Here is a 23,374-nt window from a genome sequence, read left to right on the forward strand (position 1 = left end):
CCCAGCAGGTGCAGCGATGTCCCAGCTGTCGTCACTGTGGTGACAGCATTGATGGATGCCGTGGGCACCACAGTGGCATCCAGAATGAAACAAGGGACATTAAAGGCAGGACAACTTTGAGTTGTTGATGATGGAAGGATTGTTCCATCATACGAGTTACTCCATCTAGACTGCTATATTATGTCCCCGCTCCGCCGGACTTGCACCGCACACTGAGATCTCTGTGCGCGCCGAGGTCCCTGAGATGCGCTTCAGATTATAAGTCTGGCCAGGCATTCGTGATTATAACTAAAATATGATGGTGCACGTTGCCTGACAAGTCCCTCTCAGCTTATGGCAGCCCGTGTGATGGTTTTCAAAGGTATGGATGAAAAGGTAGATGGCAGATACATAAATGGTAAGATTAATAATTGGGAGCCACAAAAGCAGAGAGGACAGCCAGGCAAACTTTGTTTTCTAAAGATTGAGCATGCTAGATTTGTTCACACTGGAGATCAGGATACACAGGATAATTTACTGTCCATCAGTTGTTTTCAGTTCGGTCCATTTCAGCTGCTGTTGGGTTGCCAGCGACTCTACAAACGTGCTGCTTGTATGTAAAGGGCTGTGAGTGCTGCTGCGCCCATGGCACTGTAACCATGGTGAACAATGCCTTGCAGAAGTGGCACATATGTACTTTTTGTAGTCCGCATTGAAGTGGTTTCAAACCTCTACGTATGCCTTCATTTCAAAGCTGTGAAGCAACGCTGAGAGCTAACAACACTGCAAAACAAGCAGCAGAGATTCAGTTCAAGATGTGTTCTGTACATTCTACTATATGCTGAGCTACCTTGCAATGTACTGCAGGCTAACACAAACATTGGCAAAACCAATGGGTCTGGCGTTGACTGCCAGACTTTTGGCTTTTTCAGTGCTTGTTTTGTTTTGTCAAGGTTTTTGTGGCACTTTATTGTAAGGGAAGCTGTCCGGCCATAGCCAATATAAAAAACATAGGGTAAAGGCAAAAATATTATTTCATCTTATAAAACCCACATTGCTGTAGTAGTCTCCGGCACATAAGGAAACTACTTTATGTGGGGTTTTGCATCTTGTGAAAGAGCAGAAAGTTGTTACTGTTGTGAAGTTAGCCAATCGCTGGAATGGGCTAATCCACTGCCCATCCTCTGTGCTGCATTGGGCAGAAGAAAAAAATGAACAATACAACAAAAGACCAATGGATAAAGAGGGCTTGCTGAATTCCCCTGTAAGTAATGACATTATGTGTATTGCAGACAAACAAACAAACACACCCACACACACATATATATATTTCTCTGCATCTTCCCTTTCAGTCTCAACGTCTCAATTTCCCTACTGCACCTATGTCCCTAGCAGCCTGCACCACAAGTATGCCTATTAGGGTACAGAAGAATTCATTCTGGATGATTTTCAGTCTGAACTATCTACCCCTGGACCCACTGATGATCATCCACCAGTTTTACCTATGGCTTTCTAAGGCCTTCTACACAGTGGTTCCGTCAAAGCCTCACACCGCTGACAGGACAACCTGGAAGGCTGCTTGGTTTACCTGTAATGTAAATTAACTGAATCTCTGGTAGACCATTTTGTAGCCCAGGAAACTAGTCAGTGACCACCTTCCATTATCAATCACACTAAATCCTATTGCCACCAACACACTACCAACACTTTGATTTTTCAACCTGCTTGCCACAAAAGCAACCAACGATCAAGTCAACTCTATCAGTACAGCCGGCTCCACAGCAGAACCGTGCCACACAAATATATTCAAGAACCTCCTGCTTGCAATCTCTGCTGCCACACCGTTCAATCATTAGCTCCTCTCTTTCAGCTGGAAAGTTCTCCATGGTTCTAAAACATTTTATATCAAAATCATATTAAAGACGAAAGTACTTATCCAGACTTGCCTGGTGTGCCGCGGACCTATATCCAATGGACTGTTTCTAGGTTCCTTGAACAAACCCATATTGTGTCAGATGGGCACATGGGATTTGGACAAGGAAAAGGCACACAGTATTCAATGACAGAGCAGAGACAATCAAAAAAACATAGTTAATTTGAATCTTGACCTCTTATCAGCATTCGACTTAGTTGAGCACAAACTATTACTCCAAAGGATAATCAGCACGAAATACAGGGTATGGACCTTATCTGGAGCTAATCCTACCTCACAGATAGTCTAAATTGCCACGCTTCATCCATTCTGCTCAGCACTATCCACCCATCAGGTAGGTGTCCCTCAAGACTTGACCGTCTCCCCTCTTCCATTTGTATACACCTGTCACCACTACCTGCGCATGCCAGTTCTTTTAAGCTTATGTGTTACAACTACACAGACACTGTGCAGATCATCCTAAAAAAGGCAACCACCAGATCTAGATACTTCAGGCCTCGACTAAAGCTCTCATGCTCTAGCTCATAGGAGGCTCCAGAACCATCTGAAATTGAACTCCTGAAAAATGGAGATCCTTATTAATGAATCAAGGTACAAATATCATCTCACTATGGCTTGGCCTCTGAAGACTGGACTGCTCGTTCCACCTCAGATGAAGTTAAGATCCAGAGAGTGATCATGGACCCCAACCTCTTGCCCCATATTCAAGTGAGCAAATGCTCTTTTGACCCACACAAATATTGTGTGGTGTATTCCCTCACCCAGTCTTTCTCCACATGGTCCTGGCCTTAATAGTTCTAGCACTGTCACATCTTGATTATAGCTTTGGATCTGCATTGGACTGACTGGCCAGGTATGTAGTCATCATTCTATAAGGAATACACAATGCAGCAGTCATCCAAGTTCCAAATCCGAGCCAGTGCAGGGCCTTCCCTTGAGACCCTGCCCCTGTTACCAGTCTCACTCTCAGTATGAATATCCTTTGAGCCTCTCTGCATTACTCACCGCGCAGTCTGTTCGCAGAAGTAGTCTTCCTGCAACCCAAAGTCGGAATCCACAGTCAAAGTAGGAAGTTCAGGCTCAGAATGGCCCCGTCCTTGTGTGTTACCCTATTTTAAACAATCTTGCATGGGCAGCAGCTGCTCATTCTTACAGACGGGCGAGAATAAGGAGAATCAGCAATGCCCACAGTTCAGAAAAGCAAAAAGGGACTTGCTGCATCCCAAAATATGATACGTCTGGTTGCAGGCTGAATGGCATTGTTTAGGGATATCTGTGCACAAATTGCAATCTTGTCCCTGGAACTCTTTCACCTCTTACATCATGCATACATGCTTGCCACTACACGATTGGAGCGCCCCTACAAACCTCATGAACAAAACCTGAACTTCCTACTCATGCACCACACCTCAGCCAATACTCTCCCAGCTGTGCATAAGAAACGGAGTAGCTACGTCACAACCCAGAACGCGCTCATGGGCCCCGTCAGGAGCAGGGAAATGCTTTACAAATGCAATAAATGTCAGCACAATACACTATTTAGGAGTAAATCTCCTTGTTGGGACATGACATTCACTCGCTCCTCCCTGTACTCCCTGGACAAGGGATTCAAATGGATGTGCAAGGTGCTCCTATCACAGAGGTCAAGGCAAGAAAACAAGGGTATGCTCAATCTGGAACAGGAACCAGGGACAACAATACATGTCAGCAACAGAGGTGCAATTACTTATTCTCGAAATAATATTACTCAATGTTGTGGATGCAAACACTAGTGTTTGCATCCACATAATTGTGTAATATTATTTTGAAAATAAGTCCTCAGTGAATTTATATCAGAGGTTGCCTTTTAGAACATTGAGAAATAAGACTCGTGGAGCTGTGCAGCTGTTCTAGTGCATTGGCACTTGCAGAAGTGACTCACACCAGCACTTGAATCGTGATGAAAGGGATTCTTAGGAATGGAGAAACAGAGATTTATACTGAGAGATTCCCACTGTGTCACTTAAGTAGGCCTTGTTTGTTCTTCTTTGAGCACGAGCCCATCAGCATCTGTACTAAGAACTCTGTTCCTGTCATAGGCCGCACCTCCAGCCACAGGCCTGCTGATTGGCAGCTACTGCCTGTTTCTGGCAGTTGATTGGTCAGATAGAGGAGGAGCAAGACTGCCTACTGCAGATCCCTACAAGTGAACTCCAGATCTTGTCAAACTGTGGAGAGATCCTCTCTCTTACACTAGCCAGGTTATTTGTATTGTTACTGATTGTGCGATTTGCACATCACATTCCAAAAAAAACGGATTGTCTCTAGGCATAAAAACTGCCTTTATTTAGGCTCAGGCAAAATTTTAAATTCACTTGTACAATTTCCAGAAGCTCATCTCATGCTTGTTATATGAAATTTCCCAAATTATGCCATTATGCCACGTTGGGATAATCATGCTGCGTTTGAGGCAAAATGGTAGCATGGAAGCACGGCAACAACCTGAACGACCCGAACACAAGCAGACATTGTTTGTAGCAGTTGAGTTTTTGGTAGCATATTTTTTAAGTGAAATGCGCTCTTTTGCTCCAAAATGGCGATGGGAATGCGTTTTGCACTAACATGTAGTGCTAAGTGCTGTATGTCTATTTCACATAATTACACTTATTTTTCATAACACTTTGTACAATTACGCAAAGACAAGTGATGCGAAATTCGCACTCCCCTGCTTTTATTACCCCCCACCACACTGCTGTTCAATCAATCAATCATCGAATTTATATAGCGCACTACTTACCCAGAGGGTCTCAAGGCGCTGGGGGGAGGGGGGGGGGGGGGGGTCTGTTACTGCTCGAACAGCCAGGTCTTGAGTTGCTTCCTGAAGGCGAGGTGGTCCTGGGTCAGGCGAAGGTGGGTGGGGAGGGAGTTCCAAGTCTTGGCGGCGAGGTAGGAGAAGGACCATCCCCCTGTGGTGGTTCTACGGATGCGGGGGACGGCGGCGAGGGCGTGGCTGGTCGAGCGAAGCTGGCGTTTGGGAGCGTAGAAGTTGAGGCGGCTGTTGAGGTATCCTGGGCCTTGGCTGTGTAGGGCTTTGTGTACATGGGTGAGGAGACGGAAGGTGATTCTTTTGTTGACCGGGAGCCAGTGCAGATCTCTCAGGTGTCCGGAGATGTGGCTGCGACGGGGGATGTCCAGGATGAGTCATGCTGAGGCGTTCTGGATCCGCTGGAGTCTCTTCTGGAGTTTGGCGGTGGTTCCGGCGTAGAGGGTGTTGCCGTAGTCCAGTCGGCTGGTGACGAGGGCCTGGGTGACCGTCTTCCTGGTCTCGGTGGGGATCCACCGGAAGATCTTGCGTAGCATGTGCAGGATGTTGAAGCACGACGAGGAGACGGCGTTGACTTGTCTGGTCATGGAGAGGGAAGAGTCCAGGATGAAGCCCAGGTTTCATCCATTCGGCTACCTCTTTCATCCCTTCGTGAAGGTTGGCTCTGGCGGTGGCAGGGTCGTTGGTAAGGGAGAGGATCAGCTGGGTGTCGTCGGCGTAGGAGATGATGTTGAGGTTGTGCTGGCGTGCGATGTCTGCGAGTCGGCTCATGTAGATGTTGAAGAGGGTTGGGCTGAGCGAGGAGCCTTGAGGGACGCCGCAGATGACTTCGGTGGCCTCTGACTTGTACGGTGGTAGTCGGACTCTCTGTGTTCTTCCGTCGAGGAAGGAGATGATCCACTCCAGTGCCTTCTCCTGGACTCCGACGTTGCTGAGGCGTTGTACTAGGGTACGATGGCAGACAGTGTCGAAGGCCGCGGAGAGGTCTAGGAGGATGAGGGCCGCTGTTTCTCCGTTGTCGAGCAGCGCTCGGATGTCATTGGTGGTCTCGGTGCTGTGGTTGGCCCGGAAGCCAGACTGCGAGGGGTCGAGGGATCCGCTCGTCTCGAGGAAGGCGGCCAGCTGCTTGTTGACGGTCTTCTCGATGACTTTTGCAGGAAACGGGAGCAGCGAGATGGGGCGGTAGTTCTTGTTTACCGACCTCTCAAAAAAGAAGGGCTGAAGGGTTCTCTTGCCTGTGAGTTACGGGTTGCAGATTCAGTAGACGCTCAACCTGCAGAGCTGCCTAACACCTTCATAGCACGGTTCCTGTTAGTTAGCTGGTAGCATCCAGACGTGGAGAAGAAGAGAAGAAAAGAACCCTGGAGTGGCACTGAACCGGTTTTATGTGTATCACAGAAGAGAAAACAGAAACAGGCAAAGTGAACAGAGAGCACTGCCTCTCTTGAGGCGGCCTTACACCCACGGGCAGGGGTTACCACTGAGTGTCGCTGAGGCGGAGAAGGGTGTGCTATATGTGACTGCCTCACATCATAGGCCCCAGAATCAATGTCGATGTTAGTTTTTCACATAGAGGATAGAGACATTTCAGAATGAGCATCAACAGATAATAATGAGTCATTGAATGAAGGTGACATGCAACTGCTACCCTTCTCATAACCCACGCATGCGTAGTTGTGCCTCAGTGTTGGTTAATCTGGCACATTATCAGGTGACCATTATATTATTCCCTTACCACAGACTATTTTGGGGGGTGAGTGGTGGAGTGTGCTGTGGAGGGGCAGGTAGAGGAACACTGATTACCCAAATACAACTGGGTAACAAACGACTGGCGTTGCCCACCCACCCCGCATTCAGTGAGTGGCCCGCCCACCCCTCTTTCACTGAGTGAGCCCACCCCGCATTCAGTGAGTGAACCCACCCCGCATTCAGTGAGTGACCCACCCCGCCTTCAGTGAGTGGATCACCCCTCATTCAGTGAGTGAACCCACCCCTCATTCAGTGAGTGAACCCACCCCACATTGAGCCCACCCGGCCCTCAGAGGTCATATAATTTCTCGACACGTGCGACCCCAGTTCCAGAACACTTCTTCGGGTCTTCCCGCCGACCCCTGTCAGGAGACGGCCGTTAAACAGCCCTCCCTTCAACAACCGTCCCATTGTTGCGCCGTTGGATGGGGCAGCAGGGAGCGCCCTCTCGTTAGAGTGAGGGCAGCCCCCTTGAGCCCCCGTGCCACAGGCTCTCCTTTGTGCCGCCCTCACAGCGCCGAGATCCCGGCGCAGCTGACCGCGTCCATGTGTTACGGAAGGCAGCAGCTGCTCCAGGGCCGCTCAATGGAGCTGCTGTGCCAGGTACTGGCAGCTGCCGCGAGCGCCAGGTAGGAAAGGGGCCGGCGTCGAGGCACATTCCTCTCCGTGCCCTCTGACTTTCCTCTCTGTGCCCCTGTCGCCGTCAGGTTCCCTCTGACAAGGGCACGGGCTGCAGTCCCTGCGAAATCACTTGAAAGAGAAGACCTCTTTCCAGTCTGAAGCGCTATCCCAGCAGCTGCGGAGGTTTCCATCTGAAGAGCTAAGCCCGGGTGGGAATGTAGCTAAATGTTGTGTTCTGCGAGGGCATTCACTTCAGTCATGATGGGAGACTGAACCCCAACTGCCAGCCGTTGTCCTCCATAAAACACATTATGGCACACACCTTGACTTCCTGATATTTATTTGGGAGCTTTATATAGCAGTAAGTGTGGGCTCGCAGCCTCTTCAAAGCGCTGTTATCTGACAATGTTTTCCAAATCGGGGCACCTACCAAATAGTAAAGATTTAAATGACATTTTATTGAATCTGTCCATTATATAGTAACATTCAATTTCATGGGCGCACCTATTTCATTCCATGTTCCAAATAATTGTTGTCTCTTCCGCCGGCACTTGTTTCACAACTCGGTTGCTTCCTCGGGGCTGATGAGTATACAGGGACGTAGCTCAGTCGGTGAGATTCGGGGACTGTTAAACTCAAATTTCCCAACTAAAAACAGCAGTGGGCCTCTAGGTGCACGGGTGAGATGACCAAGGTTCAGGGCGGCTGTTCCCAGGAGGGGCGATGTCAGTTCGGATTTGTATTAGGTGGGCTCTGGGGCTGGTTTAGAGTTTTGGACAAGGTACTCCATTGCAATGTTGTCGTATTACCCGGTCTGCCAAATTCACAATGTGCCCTCCTGATTTTGAGTAGTGTGGACCACAAGTTTTATGCCAGTTTCCTCTGACGGCCGGACATAGTAAGTACCCTTGGTGCCATATGACCGTCCTCCTCTCTAGGATGGATGGTCTGGCTTTCTTTTTTACTGTCCATCCCTGCGGCAGTGAGCAACAGTAAAAAAAATACAAACAACCCACACCCCAAGGGGAAAAACCTCCCATGGTGTGGGAGGCCATTCGTTTTTTATTTTTCAAAAACAAACTCTTGCTCTGGGAGTTTGCTTTGAAAAAGAAAAAACTTTGTAAAGGTAGGACAGCCTGATGTCATGTTTGACAGAGATGTCTGTGAAATTTTTCCTTCGGTGTCAGGAACCTCCATGACAGTGGTTCCTGCCAATGTATAGAGCTGTCCGCGGGCCGGCGGACATCCCTAAATTTGGAAGGTGGAGTAAAGGCAGGGTGGCAGATGTAAAGTCCTCCGCCACCTTGTCTGCCATTAATCCTAATCAGACCCTCTGTCTAGAGTGGCCCAATGGGTGAAAAACAATGGTTTGGAATTCTTCCCTGAGGGCTTGCCAATGGTTAGACTATTTGCAAGCATTTGTCTCATTGTCTTTTGGGTGTTTGATTACAATAGTATGCCTAGCAACCAGATGCTGGTGCAACTTTCTAGACCTACTACTGCTAATATTTGGGAATACTAAAACATAGTAAATTTACATCCATTCAAGGAGACTTCTATGGGTGGAAATGTGCTAATTTATTCGGTAAACCTGTCATTATTTATATTTAAGTTCTTGATCTAAAAATGAACAAGATTAAACTTCTAAGGAAACCAGGAATATGAGAGAAGTTGACACAGACATAGCAGACCCAATTCAGGGTCCCCCGCCCAACTACCAAGGCAGGAATGCATTAATTTTTGGGGTGTCACACCCCAAACACCCCAGTGACATTACGGCTCAGTGAACATTATCCGTCAATTTTCACCCAGTTTAAAGCTCTATATTAACTCAACCCAACTGTTTTCAGGGTAGACAAAGGACTGATTAGTATCAAAATCTACGCACAAAATAGGCAACGGTAATATCAGAATGTATAATGTTTTTCTGTTAGAAAGAGCTGGTAATAACATCATGGTGACAGGGGCAGTTTGATGTTTGTTGGAGCCCGGGTGTCCTAGAGAAATAGCTCATGTTCTCCCTTCCTTACAGCTGCCACCCCATGTCTGGAGAATGCACCTGCAGGCCCGGCTGGGCCGGACTCTACTGCAACGAGACCTGCTCTCCTGGGTTCTACGGCGAATCCTGTCAGCAGGTCTGCGACTGCCAGAACGGAGCCGACTGCCACAGCGTGACCGGGAAATGCGTCTGCGCCCCTGGGTTTATGGTAAAGTTTACAGTGTCCCATTAAATAATATTTCTTCCAATTATTTTTATTTTTTCGTTATGGATAGTTTTTTTCTAATGGTTTAATCCGGGTGAATGACCTCCAGGATGTCAACACACAACAGCAGCTACAATTCGGATCTTTATATTTGTATTACTAACTTAAAGCCACATTTCTGGTGAGACAGCTGTCATTTTCAACTTTGAGTAAAAGAGAATACAACATTCCTACAAAAACTCTAAATATTGGATGAGGCCGAGAGGTGGAACTTGGTGGAGCATGTGGTTCCCTGGAAATGTAAACCCTATAGTAACTTGCGGTAAGGCTGCACACTCCCAATCTAAAGTCACTTTACTGCTTCTTAAAACTATTTCACCAGTTCGTACATTCTTTTGACATGCAGTGCTTATATATATTTAGGTGGGAAACAACCATCTTAGGAGTCCCCTCCTGAGACAAGTTACAGTGGTGATGAGATAGTGCTTATGAGTGGTGCCTAGTTTATAAAATAAGTGCCAGGCAACCAAGTTCCCCTCAGAAGCCTGCGGCCTGTGCTATTGAATGTCGGCGTGCTGAATAGCAAGGTTACATAGTCTTGATTCCACCTTATGCCTCATTAGTCCACCACCAGATGCTCCCTGCCCGTTCATCTCATTCTTGCAGTTCTTTTTCATCCCTGCTTTCTCCCTTTGCACTGTATTTTTTGTCTTTCAGTTCCTATTCCTTCTTCCACCTTTTGTATTTTTCCCTCACCTGCTCTGGGTCAAAGTCTTATGAGGAAAAATAAGTGCCATCACCAAAAAGGAGTGGCAGTGGGCCGCGCCTGCAACCACTGGCTCAAATGAAGCACTGCATCCAGTCTTAGCCACAATGTACAGCAGATCTGAGAGGTCTCATTCATGCAGTTCGGGGCATATAACATTATAATTAATTGGTGGTGACAGAAATAGCCCAGCACACACTATGATACAAAGGGGGATGATGCACGGAGCATTTGAGCAAATCAAACACTCACCCCCAGTCAATTGATCTGGGTTTAATCCATTACCATTCTTTAGCTCACTCAGCCACCCCAGTTCAGACATGGCCAGTCTGACCCTGTGCCTCATGGGAACAGTCCAGCCCGAACTGCCAAGCCATGTCTACCTGGACCGGAAACAAGCATCCTGGGACCGGTTTCGGATTCATAATCCTCATCAGCCAGGCTATCTTGAATCCAGTGGCCAAGTGAGCAAGGGACTCACATCTGAGCATACCCTGCCAACTTAGGGCGAACAAAGCGATACAAAAGGGGATGATGGACGGAGCGTTTGAGCAAATCAAACACTCACCCCCAGTCAATTGATCTGGGTTTAATCCATCACCATTCTTTAGCTCACTCAGCCACCCCAGTTCAGACATGGCCATATGCAAATCAGTCTGACCCTGTGCCTCATGGGAACAGTCCAGCCCGAACTGCCAAGCCAACACACACTATGGGCACATCATTTTGGTCAACCTTTGGATGCAAAGAGACAACTGTGAGCGTTTTGTAGGAACTGTGTTCAATCTAAATGTGCCTTTGGAGGTATGGTTAAGAAATCACATGAGATTGAACAATTTATTTTGTTTTTCATGAACTCATAATACCGCTCTTAAAACATCTATAACTTTCTTAAGAAGCCCCACTTCATGTCTGCTCATGCCACTCTTGCCTCCTTTCATTCAAAATGTCAGTTGAGTAGAAGCTCTTTCTAGAAACTCAACCTGTGTAGGGCAGGTTAGACCACAGTTTCCTGCCACAACCCCATCACTGGTGGACACCACTGGGTGTGGTGCAGTTGCTTCAGCAATGAGACACGGGCAGTCTGATACACCTTTAAATACAAATGGGTGACTCTGACTGTGTAACATCAATTGGAACTGCATGCTCATGATTGTCTTTGATCGCAACCCAAACATTGTCAGAAGCCACAATCTGCTTTTTCAACTGCTGTGTGTCCACTGACAGGGAGAAGATTGCTCCTTGCCTTGTCCTTCAGGGACCTACGGAGCCAACTGTTCATCGGTGTGCACCTGCAAAAACAGCGCTGTCTGCTCTGCGGTGGATGGCGCGTGTACCTGCAAAACAGGTGAGACCGGCACAGATCCTCAGTATTGTCTGTTTCAACAACCATTTCTGTTGCTTCAAGCCCCCCAAGACGTGTCATTTGTGGCTGTTTTTACGGGAAGAGTTACTGTTTTATACTAAAAAGAACCAAACAGCGCACTAGCGCCAAGTGTTCGTAGGACCCACCTGGTTAAAACTGAAATGATGACAGTAGAGTGAACTGTAGAAGGTGATCTTGTCTGAGTGGATGAGCTTTCATGTGCGTTTCTTGGAGGGTTCATTCTGGTCACAATCAGTGCTGCGTATCGTACTGTGGTGGGGCACTGGGAGTGCTACCTTATTGCGTGATGAACGAGCCAGTCTCTTTGTTTGGTTGACCAACCTAATTCTTATTTCATCCAGAATAAACAAGTAGGAGGCACCAAAACAGTTCTATCCCTTTTTTTTTTTTTTTACTCACGTTCCATCGTTTGTCAAAATTTTAACATACTATTATGCTGTTTCTCCATATAATTCAATTTATTTTATGTTTCAGAATTTCAGAATATAGAACAGCCAACACGTTTTGCTACATTATAGCTTCCTTAGTGCTAAAGTAGGTCCTAATAAAATTCCTGATATTTTCCACTCTCCACACGCCATTTCGGAGGTCTGACGCTCTAGTCGTCATAAGGACGCTAGACGTCTTTAAAAGGGGGGTAAATTAGGCGCTCAGCCTTGCTAGCTCACTCAGAGCGTTACCTGCGTGCTGCGTGTTTTCTTAGTGGAACTGCTGCTAATCTGGACTTTTTAAACCACCTCGTTTTGTATTTCATTTAAAATTTCGTTTGCTCAGTATCCCCTGTTTTTAGCTTCCAGCCCCCCACTTGCACTATAATAATATCGAAACTCACCGCTGTTGGGCGGGCCCTCTTCCCGGTGTTTGTTTGAATCTTTGGCGGCCATATTTGAGGTACTCAGGGACGCCTGCCGGCGCCATTTCGGAGGTCTGACACTCTAGTCGTCATAAGGACACTAGACGTCTTTAAAAGGGGGTCATGCTGACGCGCAGCGGTTACGCGCAGCAGGGACGCCGGATTTCCGCCGGAGTTACGCCTGAGTTCAGCCCGTCTGCGCCCGTCCGCGCTGAGGACGGGCTGGACACAGGGGACTCCCACCCTACCCTACAGGTAACAGGTGTCTACTCTTCTCAGGAGATGTTGGCTCTTAAGCAATCTTTTTTGGCCTGTCATCATAGTTTTTCTCCGGAGGGCATACTACGCTCCTCCCTTTGCCACACCTGTAAGTTGGTCCCTCTGCCCTTCACTTCCTCTAAGAGGAGACCTCAGACCTTGTCGGCGTTACAGAGCGCCACTCAACCTAGAAAGGGCTTTCTAGTTAACGCTAGGTCACTTATTAAAAACAATATCGCCTTTCATGAGTTTGTGACTGATAGACAACCCGATTGGGTGTTTGTGACAGAAACGTGGGCCTCGGACTCGTCAGGTCATGATTTACTGCTGGCGATTCCTGATGGCTTCGCGTTGTATAGACAAGCTAGAATCAGACGTAGAGGGGGGGGGGTGGCAATTCTTTGTAAAGCTTCTCTGTCCTGTACTATAAAAGCTCTGTCTGAGGCCTCGGACCCCTTTGAGGCTCTGTACTTTTCTATTCTCTGCTCTCCTTCGGTTTCCTTTACAGGCATCCTTATTTATAGACCGCCGGGTCCTAGAGTCAGTTTCAGCTGTGAGCTCTTTAGAATTTTAGAACCCTATTTCGGCAAACCTCACCTCACCATTCTAGGGGATTCAAATTTTCATTTGGATGATCTGGGGCTAAAGACACTTCCACGCTGGTTGACTCATTGGAAGCATGTGAGTTTACCCAATTGGTGAACAGCCCAAACCCATCGGGCTGGCCACATCCTGGATGGTGTGTACACCAAGACCCTAGACTCTCAGCCGGTCCCCCCGTGCCCCTGGTCTGGTCAGACCACTTGGCAGTGCCTCTTGAATTAGCATCCTTCCCTGCAGAGACGCCTATGCCGGGTGTTACCAATAGAGGTCCCAAAAGGAGGTACAGGAATATTACTAACGAAGCCCTTGCTCCCTACATAAGACTTAGCGGGTACTCCTCTTCGAGAGAAGCTGGTGAGGCGGCCCGAGAGCTTGCTAATTCCATCAATAAAGCTGTTGATGAGCTAGCCCCCGCATCTCTTCGATACTCGGCACGGCGTAAACCTTCAGCTCCCTGGTTCACGGAGCCGTTAAGACTTCTGAGACAGAGCTGCAGGAGACAGGAGAGAAGATGGCGAAAATCCTGGGACCCCACTGAAAGAGAGGCACATAAACGCCTGCTGCGAGAATATAAGGCCAGAGTAATTAAGGAGAAACAGGAGTTCTTCTCTAATCTCACTGCATCCCTTACCTGGCCAGGGAACTCTTTAAGATTGTGGACTCTCTATGTTCCCTTCAAGTGCCTGATCCAGTTGTGGGCTCACAGGAGTTGTGCAACAAAATCTCAGAGTTTTTCCATAAAAAAATCGAGGACATCTATCTTGCTCTGGAAATTCAGAGAAGCACTTTGGGGGATCATTCCTCCCTAGCCCGTGCCAATTTAGAGTCCTGGTCGAGAGATCCCACCAAGACCCTCACTCATTTCCCGCCGCTCTCCCTGGAAGGGCTTGATCTCCTGTTAGACAGGACAAAGTCGGCTTCCCCTCTGGACCCCTGTCCTTTGAAAGTTTTGAAGGTATGTAGGGACACCCTTCTGCCGCCTCTTCTCGAAGTGATGAACGGTGCCATGGCTCAGGGTACCTTTCCTTCGGCCTGGAAAAAGGCGATAGTGAAGCCCCTCCTTAAAAAGCCCACCCTGGACAGCTTAAAAACTTTAGACCCATATCTCTGCTACCTGCCCCGGCAAAAATGCTTGAATCACACCTGAATTCTCATCTATCCACTTTCCTGGATTTTTCGGGGTCCTTGGATAGCTCCCAGCATGGATTCAGGAAATCCCATAGTACTGAATCGGCACTTACTATGGTGGTAAATAACATTCACCTGAAGGTGGATTTGGGTCAAACCACTGTGTTGGTCCTACTTGACCTTACAGCAGTGTTTGATACCCTGTCTCCCTCAACTTTAATATCTCGTCTGAGGGAGGCAGGGATAGCGGGGCCGGCCTTGAGCCTTCTGGACTCTTTTTTACATCTAAGAGAGCAGAGGGTCATGCTCGGAGAATTCCTCTCCCCTGCTAAATCCTTGCAATATGGGGTGCCACAGGGGTCGGCCTTGAGTCCGACCCTATTCAACATCTATGTGGCCCCTCTTGCTAGGTTAGTAAAATCGCAGGGGATGGAGGTGGTGTCATACGCCGATGACACCCAGATCATGGTGTCCCTGGCTCACTCTGTTACTACATCCGCGGTCAACTTTAGGACATGCATGCAGACAGTCGCGGAGTGGATGATCCAAAACTCCCTAAAGTTGAACGGCGATAAAACAGAGGTCCTGGTCTTTGGCAAAGACCAGGATATTTGGTCTAGCAAGTGGTGGCCTCCTTCCCTGGGAACCTGCCCCACTCCCTCCCAATCGGCCAGGAATCTCGGCGTTATATTTGACACCTCGCTGTCCATGACTCTCCAGGTCAACAGAACGGTGGCCTCTTGCTGGGGAGTCATCAAGATCCTTAAAAGAATCCTTCACTATCTGTCCCCCCAGGCACGTAAGCAGACTGTGGTTGCATTGGTGGGTTCCAGGTTGGACTACTGCAATGAACTTTATGCAGATTCTAACAAGGGCCTCATCCAGCGCCTTCAGGTTGTGCAGAACGCGGCCGAGAGATTCGTTCTGGCACTACCTAATGCATCCTCTGCTTCAATGGCCAGGAAGAGCCTGCATTGGCTTCCCATACAACAGAGGATTTCATTTAAGCTCCTGTACCTGGCCTATAGAGCTCTCTCGGCTGGTCCCTTGGATCCCTTGGGTTCCCTTCTAACCCGCCATGTCCCTAGTAGGGCTCTCCGATCCTCTGAGATGAATCTGCTTGTAGTTCCCCGCGCGAGGAAGGTCAGATGGGGTAGTAGAGCATTTTCCATTGTTGCCCCTCGGTTATGGAATGCCGTCCCCTTGGAGATTAAGGCCCAACCGTCTCCGGCCCTCTTTAAAAAAGCGCTCAAAACTTGGTGCTTTATCAAGGCCTACCAGTAAGGATTCATATTTGTTCCATCTAGCATTCTCTTTTGGTTAGGCGCCTTGACGCCCATTGGGCTTAGTAGCGCGCTACAAATCGGATTTCATTCATTCATTCATTCATTCAATTTACCAATTGCTGATGAGGGGTTCTATCTTATTTGTCTTCTCTAATGAAGTATCCAATTATATAGCAAGTAAAAGAAGAGAATTTAAAAAGTGGATGAGGGATCCATGTTAATTTCTTATCTGGAAATACACAATCTTTATCTTTGAATGCTGGTGGGATAAGGGGTTGGCATTAGACCAAATAATTAATCTCTGTAGAAGCCAGATACATACGTTATTCCCTTTCAGTGAAGCTCCCTTCAGACATCTTACACCGGTTTAAATGTCCTCAAAAATCAATAACATGACAAACCCATTGACAGAGCACCAGCAGCAGCCTCCTCACTTTTGCTTAGGATTCTATTCCCTACTGAGACAGCTGCATAATTTGCTTTTCTTTGATATCTCTGTATGATGGACTATGCAGGAGGGGCTGCCTTTCAAATTTTATTCCTCCCCTCTCATTTTTGCTTTTATTTCCTGTGGACAGTTGAAAAATGCACTTCAGAGACCACTCAGTGGTAAAATGTTGTTGTCCACAGGTTCTACCGGGGGCTATATTCTGTGCTTCCGGGTTCAGATCTTTGAAGAAGCAGGTGTCCACCTTTGATACGGAGGCCGAAGGTGAGATTTGTAGAATGCCAGCAGCACGTGGGATGGCACACAATGCTTTCAATCCACTTCTTCAGTGGGTATAAAGTTATTTCCCCAACATGCCATGAGGTGACTTTGTTCAAGGTAGCTCGTGATTTCCCTCTTGAGTACATAGCCACAAAATATATCAGAAAAGTAGAGACATAGTGTTGCTACATACACTTTTCAGTGCTAAACCAGGCGATGAAGCGGGTGCTTCATTTGCATGATGGTCTGTTACCTGCAGTGCTTAATAAAAAATAAAAAAAAGTGCCTGTGCTCTCGTCAGGAGCCCACTGCAGCTTGCACCACACATTGCCACTACTGTGATGCCAATGATAGAGTAAAAACACAACTACCACCCATCACACTCCTACAAGTGTGACAATTCGGACCATTCCAGGTCCCCAAAGCTGTAAGAATTGCTTGGGCTGCAGACAATAGTCATTTTGAATGCATATTGTTTTAATAATCAACTGGTGTTTTGGTCATCTCTAAATTAGCCTGACAGAGCCACCTTGTGACAGACTGTTGCAAGCGCTGGTGTTGACAGCTAAGTGCCGGTGCCGAGCACCAGCAACCACCGGCTCAAAATAAGCACTGGTTACTTGTTCTGTAAAATGTGCTTTATTTACCTTACCTGGTTCTCCCTCACCATACAGATAACAGGTAAGGATTATTCACCACCAGCTAACTGAAAATAAATGGTGTTCCAGAATGCATCTGGCAGTGAATTCTGTTTGGTCATTAGTAGCTAAATAAAAAGTGCAGTCTATGAATTCTTAATACTGTCATGATTGTGGCAGGCAGATGTTTGAAACATGACTCCACTACGCCATGTATTCACTATTGTAGATATATAAACAGACGTTTTATATTATTTTAGACACATTTTTGTAGCACACAGTTTGACATTAGTATGGCTATATACTTCTGTCTGGGGTATCTTTCACATGATTTAAAGGCTTGATTCTCAGCCTAGAGACTAAGTCATGGTCTGATGATGTGGTTTGGTCATTGTATTCTGGTCTGTGTTGGGTGGTGAAGTGTTATTCAGGGAGCTTAGTGTGTATGTTTTTGGTGGTGGAAAGGTGCAGGTGGAGAAGTTTACTGACTGCTTAGGCATCATTTAGGTTGGTAACATGCTGGCAGTCCATAGCCTAAGTGTGACCTTGATGGCTTTATAGCTTATTCGGACTGTACTGAATGTGTTTCGAGTATCTTTGCGGAAGGAGCTCTTGACCTGCACCGTGAGATCAACTGCATGATATATGAGTGCTATATTGGCTGGAACAGAAGTGTTCTGTTTAAAATGCTTTGTTGGGTGTTTGTTTGTGGCATCTCTTCTTGTCAAGTGCTTTTGGGAGCACTTTAGTAACTTCAGTACTTTGTATATCTTTGCTGTGTAGAATGCAAAAAAAGTGTGTGGTGTTCCCGGGGACAGGGCTGTTAGGCTCATTATAACGCCCAATGTTATCTACAATGTATATATGTAATGTTATATAAGATGTACATAAAGTATACATGTGCTGTGTTGGACGGATGAGAAGTGTTCTGTCTAAAGTGCTCTGTTGGGTGTTTGTGTGTGGTGATTATTGTAAGAAGTATGGTCCTTTCCAGTTATGCAGCCTTCTGTCTAATACGATGTAAATGCCCTATCTGAATTGACGTGAGTCACGTGACTGTCAATATATGAGGTAGGCCTGGTCCCAGGATGCCTTCAGGCCCCAGTTTACAGTCTTTTTTCTCTTTCTGCTTATCCTCGTGTCAGGCTGGCATGGCGTAGATTGCTCAATCAACTGTCGCAGCGGCACTTGGGGTCTGGGATGCAACCTCACCTGCCAGTGCCTGAACGGAGGTGCCTGTAACACCTTGGACGGAACCTGCACCTGTGCTCCGGGATGGCGAGGAAGGAAATGTGAACTCCCCTGCCAGGTACTGGCCCAGGCTTGCAAAACCGGGCAGAGTGACTGAAAGGAATGACGGACTCTTTAGCATGGCTACACGAATATCTATGAAATATACCAACCACCCTGTTGAAAGCAGCATTCCCCTCTCACTCAAGGGACCCTTCTCATTTGCTTCTCAAGTCATAATTTCACTCTCGAGAGCACCACGAATATATCACTTTTAGATTTTTTGTGAAGTTTTAGACAACGCAGAAAAAACCCAGAATTGGACGCTAACAGGACCAGAGGGGAGCAGGGGTGTAGCTTTGTCAATAAGATATGAGAAGCAGGACATGGGTTGGAGGGCTTAAGGGGCAGTGGAAAGAGGGCGGTTTGTTAGAGTCACTTACAAAACAACATTTTTCAATCAAATCAAACATTTTTAGGCCTTCAAAACAGAGGAGAGAGAGAGAGAGTGTGTGTGTCACTTTGAGCATGTAAAAATCCCAGCCCTTGTACCCAACTATTTACTACAGAATACATTTTTGGGGGGGAATGTACAACCCAAACACCCCCTGAAGCAACGCCCTAGGAGGGGAGTGTGGCTGAGCTATTTAAAATGCTGGAGAGGAGACTTTATGAAGACAGTCCGAGATCGCTATGTCTAATGTTCAAAAAGGAGGATTAGAGACATTTTAAAATCCTTAATTTAATAATTAAGGAGAAGTTCTTAAATTTAAAGAAGTTACCCTTATAGTGATAGTTCACACATAGGTAAAATAAAAATGGTAGTTCAAAACTATAACAAAATTGAAGGCAGTTTGTGGAGGTTTTTTTATGCAAAATGTTCTAACCCTCAGATTAGTGGACGCTGGACTCTTGAAGCGTTGTCTGGTGGTTCTCATGGGATATTGTTTGCAACCCCTTTGATTTCCTAGGTGAACCCTGTGCTTGTCTGTGTGCACCCTAACTCAGGGATAACATTTTAATGTAAACTGCCTTTCATCAGCATCTTCTGCTCTCACCTGACTTCTTAAGCATTGGGCTGCTAGCCTTTGAAGACATCTTGAGAGGATACCGGGGCATGGCATAGGAAATTTCCATGGTGGCACTTCCACAAATTAGCATTGGGACATGTGTGTTAAGCTGTAGTGGGAGCACTGCGACAGAACACTCCCCTCCTTCTGCCTCCACTGCTCTCACTCACCTACCCTAAAGACCTGTAAAGAGATTTGAAGTGTCTGCAGCTTTAAGAAAGCAGGTTGGATTATGGGCCTGCCTGGCAAGAGTGAAGAGGCTCTCTTTACACTAGAATAGGAATTCCAGTGGCCATTATTTCCTGGTCCAGCTCTTCTGAGTGATGATATGCACAGGAACCCCTGGCCTGAAGGAGATATCCATCCTTACAGGTGCAGACAAGCACATCATGTACAGTGATAAACGTACTCCAATAGGCTTTATGTGTACACTATATTTTCACTAGTGATGCACTCTCTGTGACTTATTACCGCCCCTGATGTCTTCAGCCTTTTTATGTAGTAAGGAAAACAAGGGGACCCCAATAAGTGAACCTGGGGTAGACTCATGTTTTAGAAAAACAATGGTTCTTATGGGGCCAGAAAGGTCCAAGGAAGGAGGCGGTGTCAGAATTAGTGACAATGCGCTAGAGTCGAGATAGATAATAAATATCTCAGGGAGTGATAAGTAATATGAACAGACAATAGTGAAAATAACGTTTGTTATTTATTTTATGAAATTATGCAGGAAAAAATTCAGGTGCTCACATAGTAAAGTGACAACAAGCGTATCGTGCTAAGTGGGGGTGACTTTAAAATATAAACATCGCATTGATATTTATTATCTATCTCGACTCTAACGTACTGTCACTAATTCTAACACTGCTTCCTCCCTTGGACCTTTTTAGCCACATAAGAACCATTGTTTTCCTAAAACATTCAACCTTTTTATCTCACCTTTGGAAATATTAATTTATTTTAAAAGTTATTAGCACATCACAGTAGTTCCTTATTTTTCAAATTAAATCTGTGACGTGACAGTGAATGTATGAAGGCGAATTTAAATTATATATGTATATTTTATTGTTGTAAAAGTACCTATCTATAGAACCTCCCAAGGCGATTAAAAAAAATCACTTGAGCAAATAGACATTTTAAAAGGAGCAGGGACTCCTAATTGCCGCCTCCCTCTCTAGGGAGCCCTTGATGTCTACATTGCTTTGAATTTTAAAATGACCCTATTCTATTACTAAGGGAAGGAAAAATATGGCAGCTCCGGTATCTGGGCCATCTAGTGGTTGGCTGCCTCATTGTTAATGAACAGAACAGGATTGCCTAAAAAATAATACGTATATTTTCTTGCATGAGCTTGGGGCCTGGAAATGAGTGGCCCCCTTTTGATGGCCCTGTTGCTCGCGACCATGAAAGAAGTACGTAGACTATGAGTGGGATATAATTTTACGTGTATTTTTTTCATTAGTATTGTGTTGCGCTTTTTTGTTGTCATAGGATGGCAGCTATGGAATGGATTGTGCTGAACGCTGTGACTGCAGCCATGCAGATGGCTGTCATCCCACCACTGGCTACTGTCGCTGTCTCGCCGGATGGGCAGGTAATGGGAACACATGCTTGGATGCTATTTTGCGCTTAGCAGTGGGTGCATTTAGCTTGCTTTTGGTACCCCTGTCAGTTCACTTGCTGCACAAGGTCTCAACAGCCATGAAGGTCATTACAGAATAAAAAAATAGTTCTCTGGTTACCTTATGTCATTTTTACACCTTATTCTTCCCGTCCCATCCAACTACTAATAGAACTCTGCCAAGGGGCTAAGCTTAGCACAAGGTCTCATTCCCATGATGCCCATGGGTACCAAAGGATGTATGATGTCATTTCCGCTACGCCTGGCATTTTGGTGACTAGACGTCCATTAAAGGTAGGCTCCGAAGTACAGTACTAACCAACTCAAACTGAAAGGAGTTATTTGTTTACCATAAAGTCAGCCCCCATTCTCAGATGTCCGACTGTGCCTGTCAGACTGTGGGTGTAATCCCCCAGATGGCATTGGAATGTGCTTTAGAATCCCTCGTGTCTCACATGGAAAGAAAGAGGCTGTAACAATCTGGGTTCAGCCCACTCTTGAACATATCATGAAGGGCGACAGAAAGTGTGGGCGGAGCTGCTATATTTGGCATCACCAAATGCTCCTAGATATTCTTATGATGTTACAATCTGCAGGTCAGGCATGAAGGCCAGGCAGGTGACAACAGAGTAGTGGGAGGGACCCACTTTCCAAAACAATTATTTAATGTGTCTCTGAGTGAGGTCAGAAGTAACAGTCTAAATTTTCATTAAAATGTCTTTCACTGCTTATGAAGCATTCTCCCCTAACATTGATAGTTTATAGTGTGACTGTGGAGGGGGAAACAACTGCTTCAATTTGATTTAGCAAATTAGCACATACCGAGGTGTATCACTACTTCCATTCTGAGAATTAACTGCCATCGATAAACTGAGGGTGGCGTTATTTTAGGGGTAAATGTGGTAATTTCGATTCAATTAACCTTGGAGAATGGCACAAGCATTGTAGATGGGAATAGGCCTTTCCTAAACACCATTTGCCATGGTTTGTAAAATTCGAATTTTAAGCGAGAGATAGAAGAGAAACAGTTTCCAGATCATGGTTAAGCAAGAGCTGGCTTCTTTCCTTAACAGCAAATATGAGAAGTAAAACGTTGCGTTTTCTTGTAATAAACATTCTCCAGTATTGTACCTTTTATAGATTCACATGCTTGAATCTCACTCGTTTTCATGGTGGGACTCCCACCATGACGACGGAGAAGAGTCAAGCATGTGAATCTATAAAAGATATCAATACTGAAGAACCACAGTGTACTGTAAGTAACTTGTTTTTTCTCCAGTATTGTGTATTTTATAGATTCACATGCTTGATTCCTCCCCGTCATCATGGTGGGACTCCCACCTTGACGACGGGGAAGATTCAAGTTTGTGAATCTATAAAATATATCAATACTAGAGAACCACAGTGTACTGGTAAGTAACTTGTTTCTTCTCCAGTATTGTATATTTTATAGATTCACATGCTTGAATCTTCCCCCGTCATCATGGTGGCACTCCCACCTTGACGACGGGGAATATTCAAGCTTGTGAATCTATAAAAAATATAAATAGCGGAGAATCACAGTGTACAGGTAAGTAACTTGTTTTTTATTACTGTTTGTAGTGTACAGTGTGCAATATAGTCTCAAGGTTTATTTACAAGCCCCTTGCGCCGCTGGTGCGTCACTTTTAATATGGGAAAAAGTGACATACTGGCACCGCAGGGGGCTTGTATATAAGCCCCTCAGTGTTCTCGCTGCCTCTGATTTCACTGCGGCCACTGATCCCTGTGAAACAAAAGGTAAACTTCATTACTTCCTCTCCTTCCCATTAAACATATAAATATAAACACGCTTAGTGTAATATGTTATTTATTAAACCACTGCTGAGAAATGGACGATGCCTCATGAGAAGTGGAGCCTTGAATGGGTGATGGCTCCCATGCCCATCCTCAGTAAGGGTAATGAATAGCACATTACACCTTCTGCCTCTGCATATATGGTGTAAGCTGTAGGTCTTTTTTATATGAAGCGGATTAAAGTAAAAAGGTATTTAACCATATCTAGGATACAAGGGGTTAAAGTAATGAAATGATGTAAAATCGCACTGAAGAAGCCTCCTATCATCAGAATTGTTTTTCTGTTCAAAACCATTGCAACATGTTATCTGTGAGTCAGCAAAAATATTTTTCTCCTCTCAGTTTGGCTGTACTGTGCTAATAAAGTGGAATTTGACTTTTGTACTGCAGTAATTAATCTGTAAAAATTGATTTGTTATTACAGTTGCACGAAATAAAGTGTGCATGATAAATTATTAGATGCTTTTATTGCACAAAACACAGGTGCATAAGAACTCCTATTTCTGAGGGGTCTGTGAAATATAGAAAATATTTCACAGTTCTTTGTGAATAGCACTTTTCATCATCATAATCATAGCCCAGATAACCACGCTGAAAAGCTTTACCATTGTCAGAACCATAAGGATTATGCAGTAAGAGTATCCCAATTATGTGGCAAAGTACCTAAATTATGATGCAGTAAGTGGGAAGTTTGCAGCACATT

The 23,374-nt window shown here is 45.8% G+C and overlaps 1 protein-coding gene across 1 annotated transcript in view; it reads left to right on the plus strand.

Annotated features, from left to right (window-relative positions):
- MEGF10 (multiple EGF like domains 10) overlaps positions 1–23,374 on the plus strand; it is a 302,219-nt gene that overhangs the window by 208,817 nt on the left and 70,028 nt on the right. Inside the window, exons 10-13 of the mRNA XM_086961113.1 lie at positions 9,118–9,292; positions 11,283–11,403; positions 18,063–18,226; positions 20,706–20,808. Of these exons, the coding sequence (XP_086817239.1) occupies positions 9,118–9,292; positions 11,283–11,403; positions 18,063–18,226; positions 20,706–20,808 (563 nt within the window). The remainder of the gene's footprint in view (positions 1–9,117; positions 9,293–11,282; positions 11,404–18,062; positions 18,227–20,705; positions 20,809–23,374) is intronic.

The sequence above is a fragment of the Lissotriton vulgaris genome, chromosome 3_1, assembly GCF_964263255.1.
Source record: "Lissotriton vulgaris chromosome 3_1, aLisVul1.2, whole genome shotgun sequence".
Lineage (NCBI taxonomy): Eukaryota > Metazoa > Chordata > Amphibia > Caudata > Salamandridae > Lissotriton > Lissotriton vulgaris.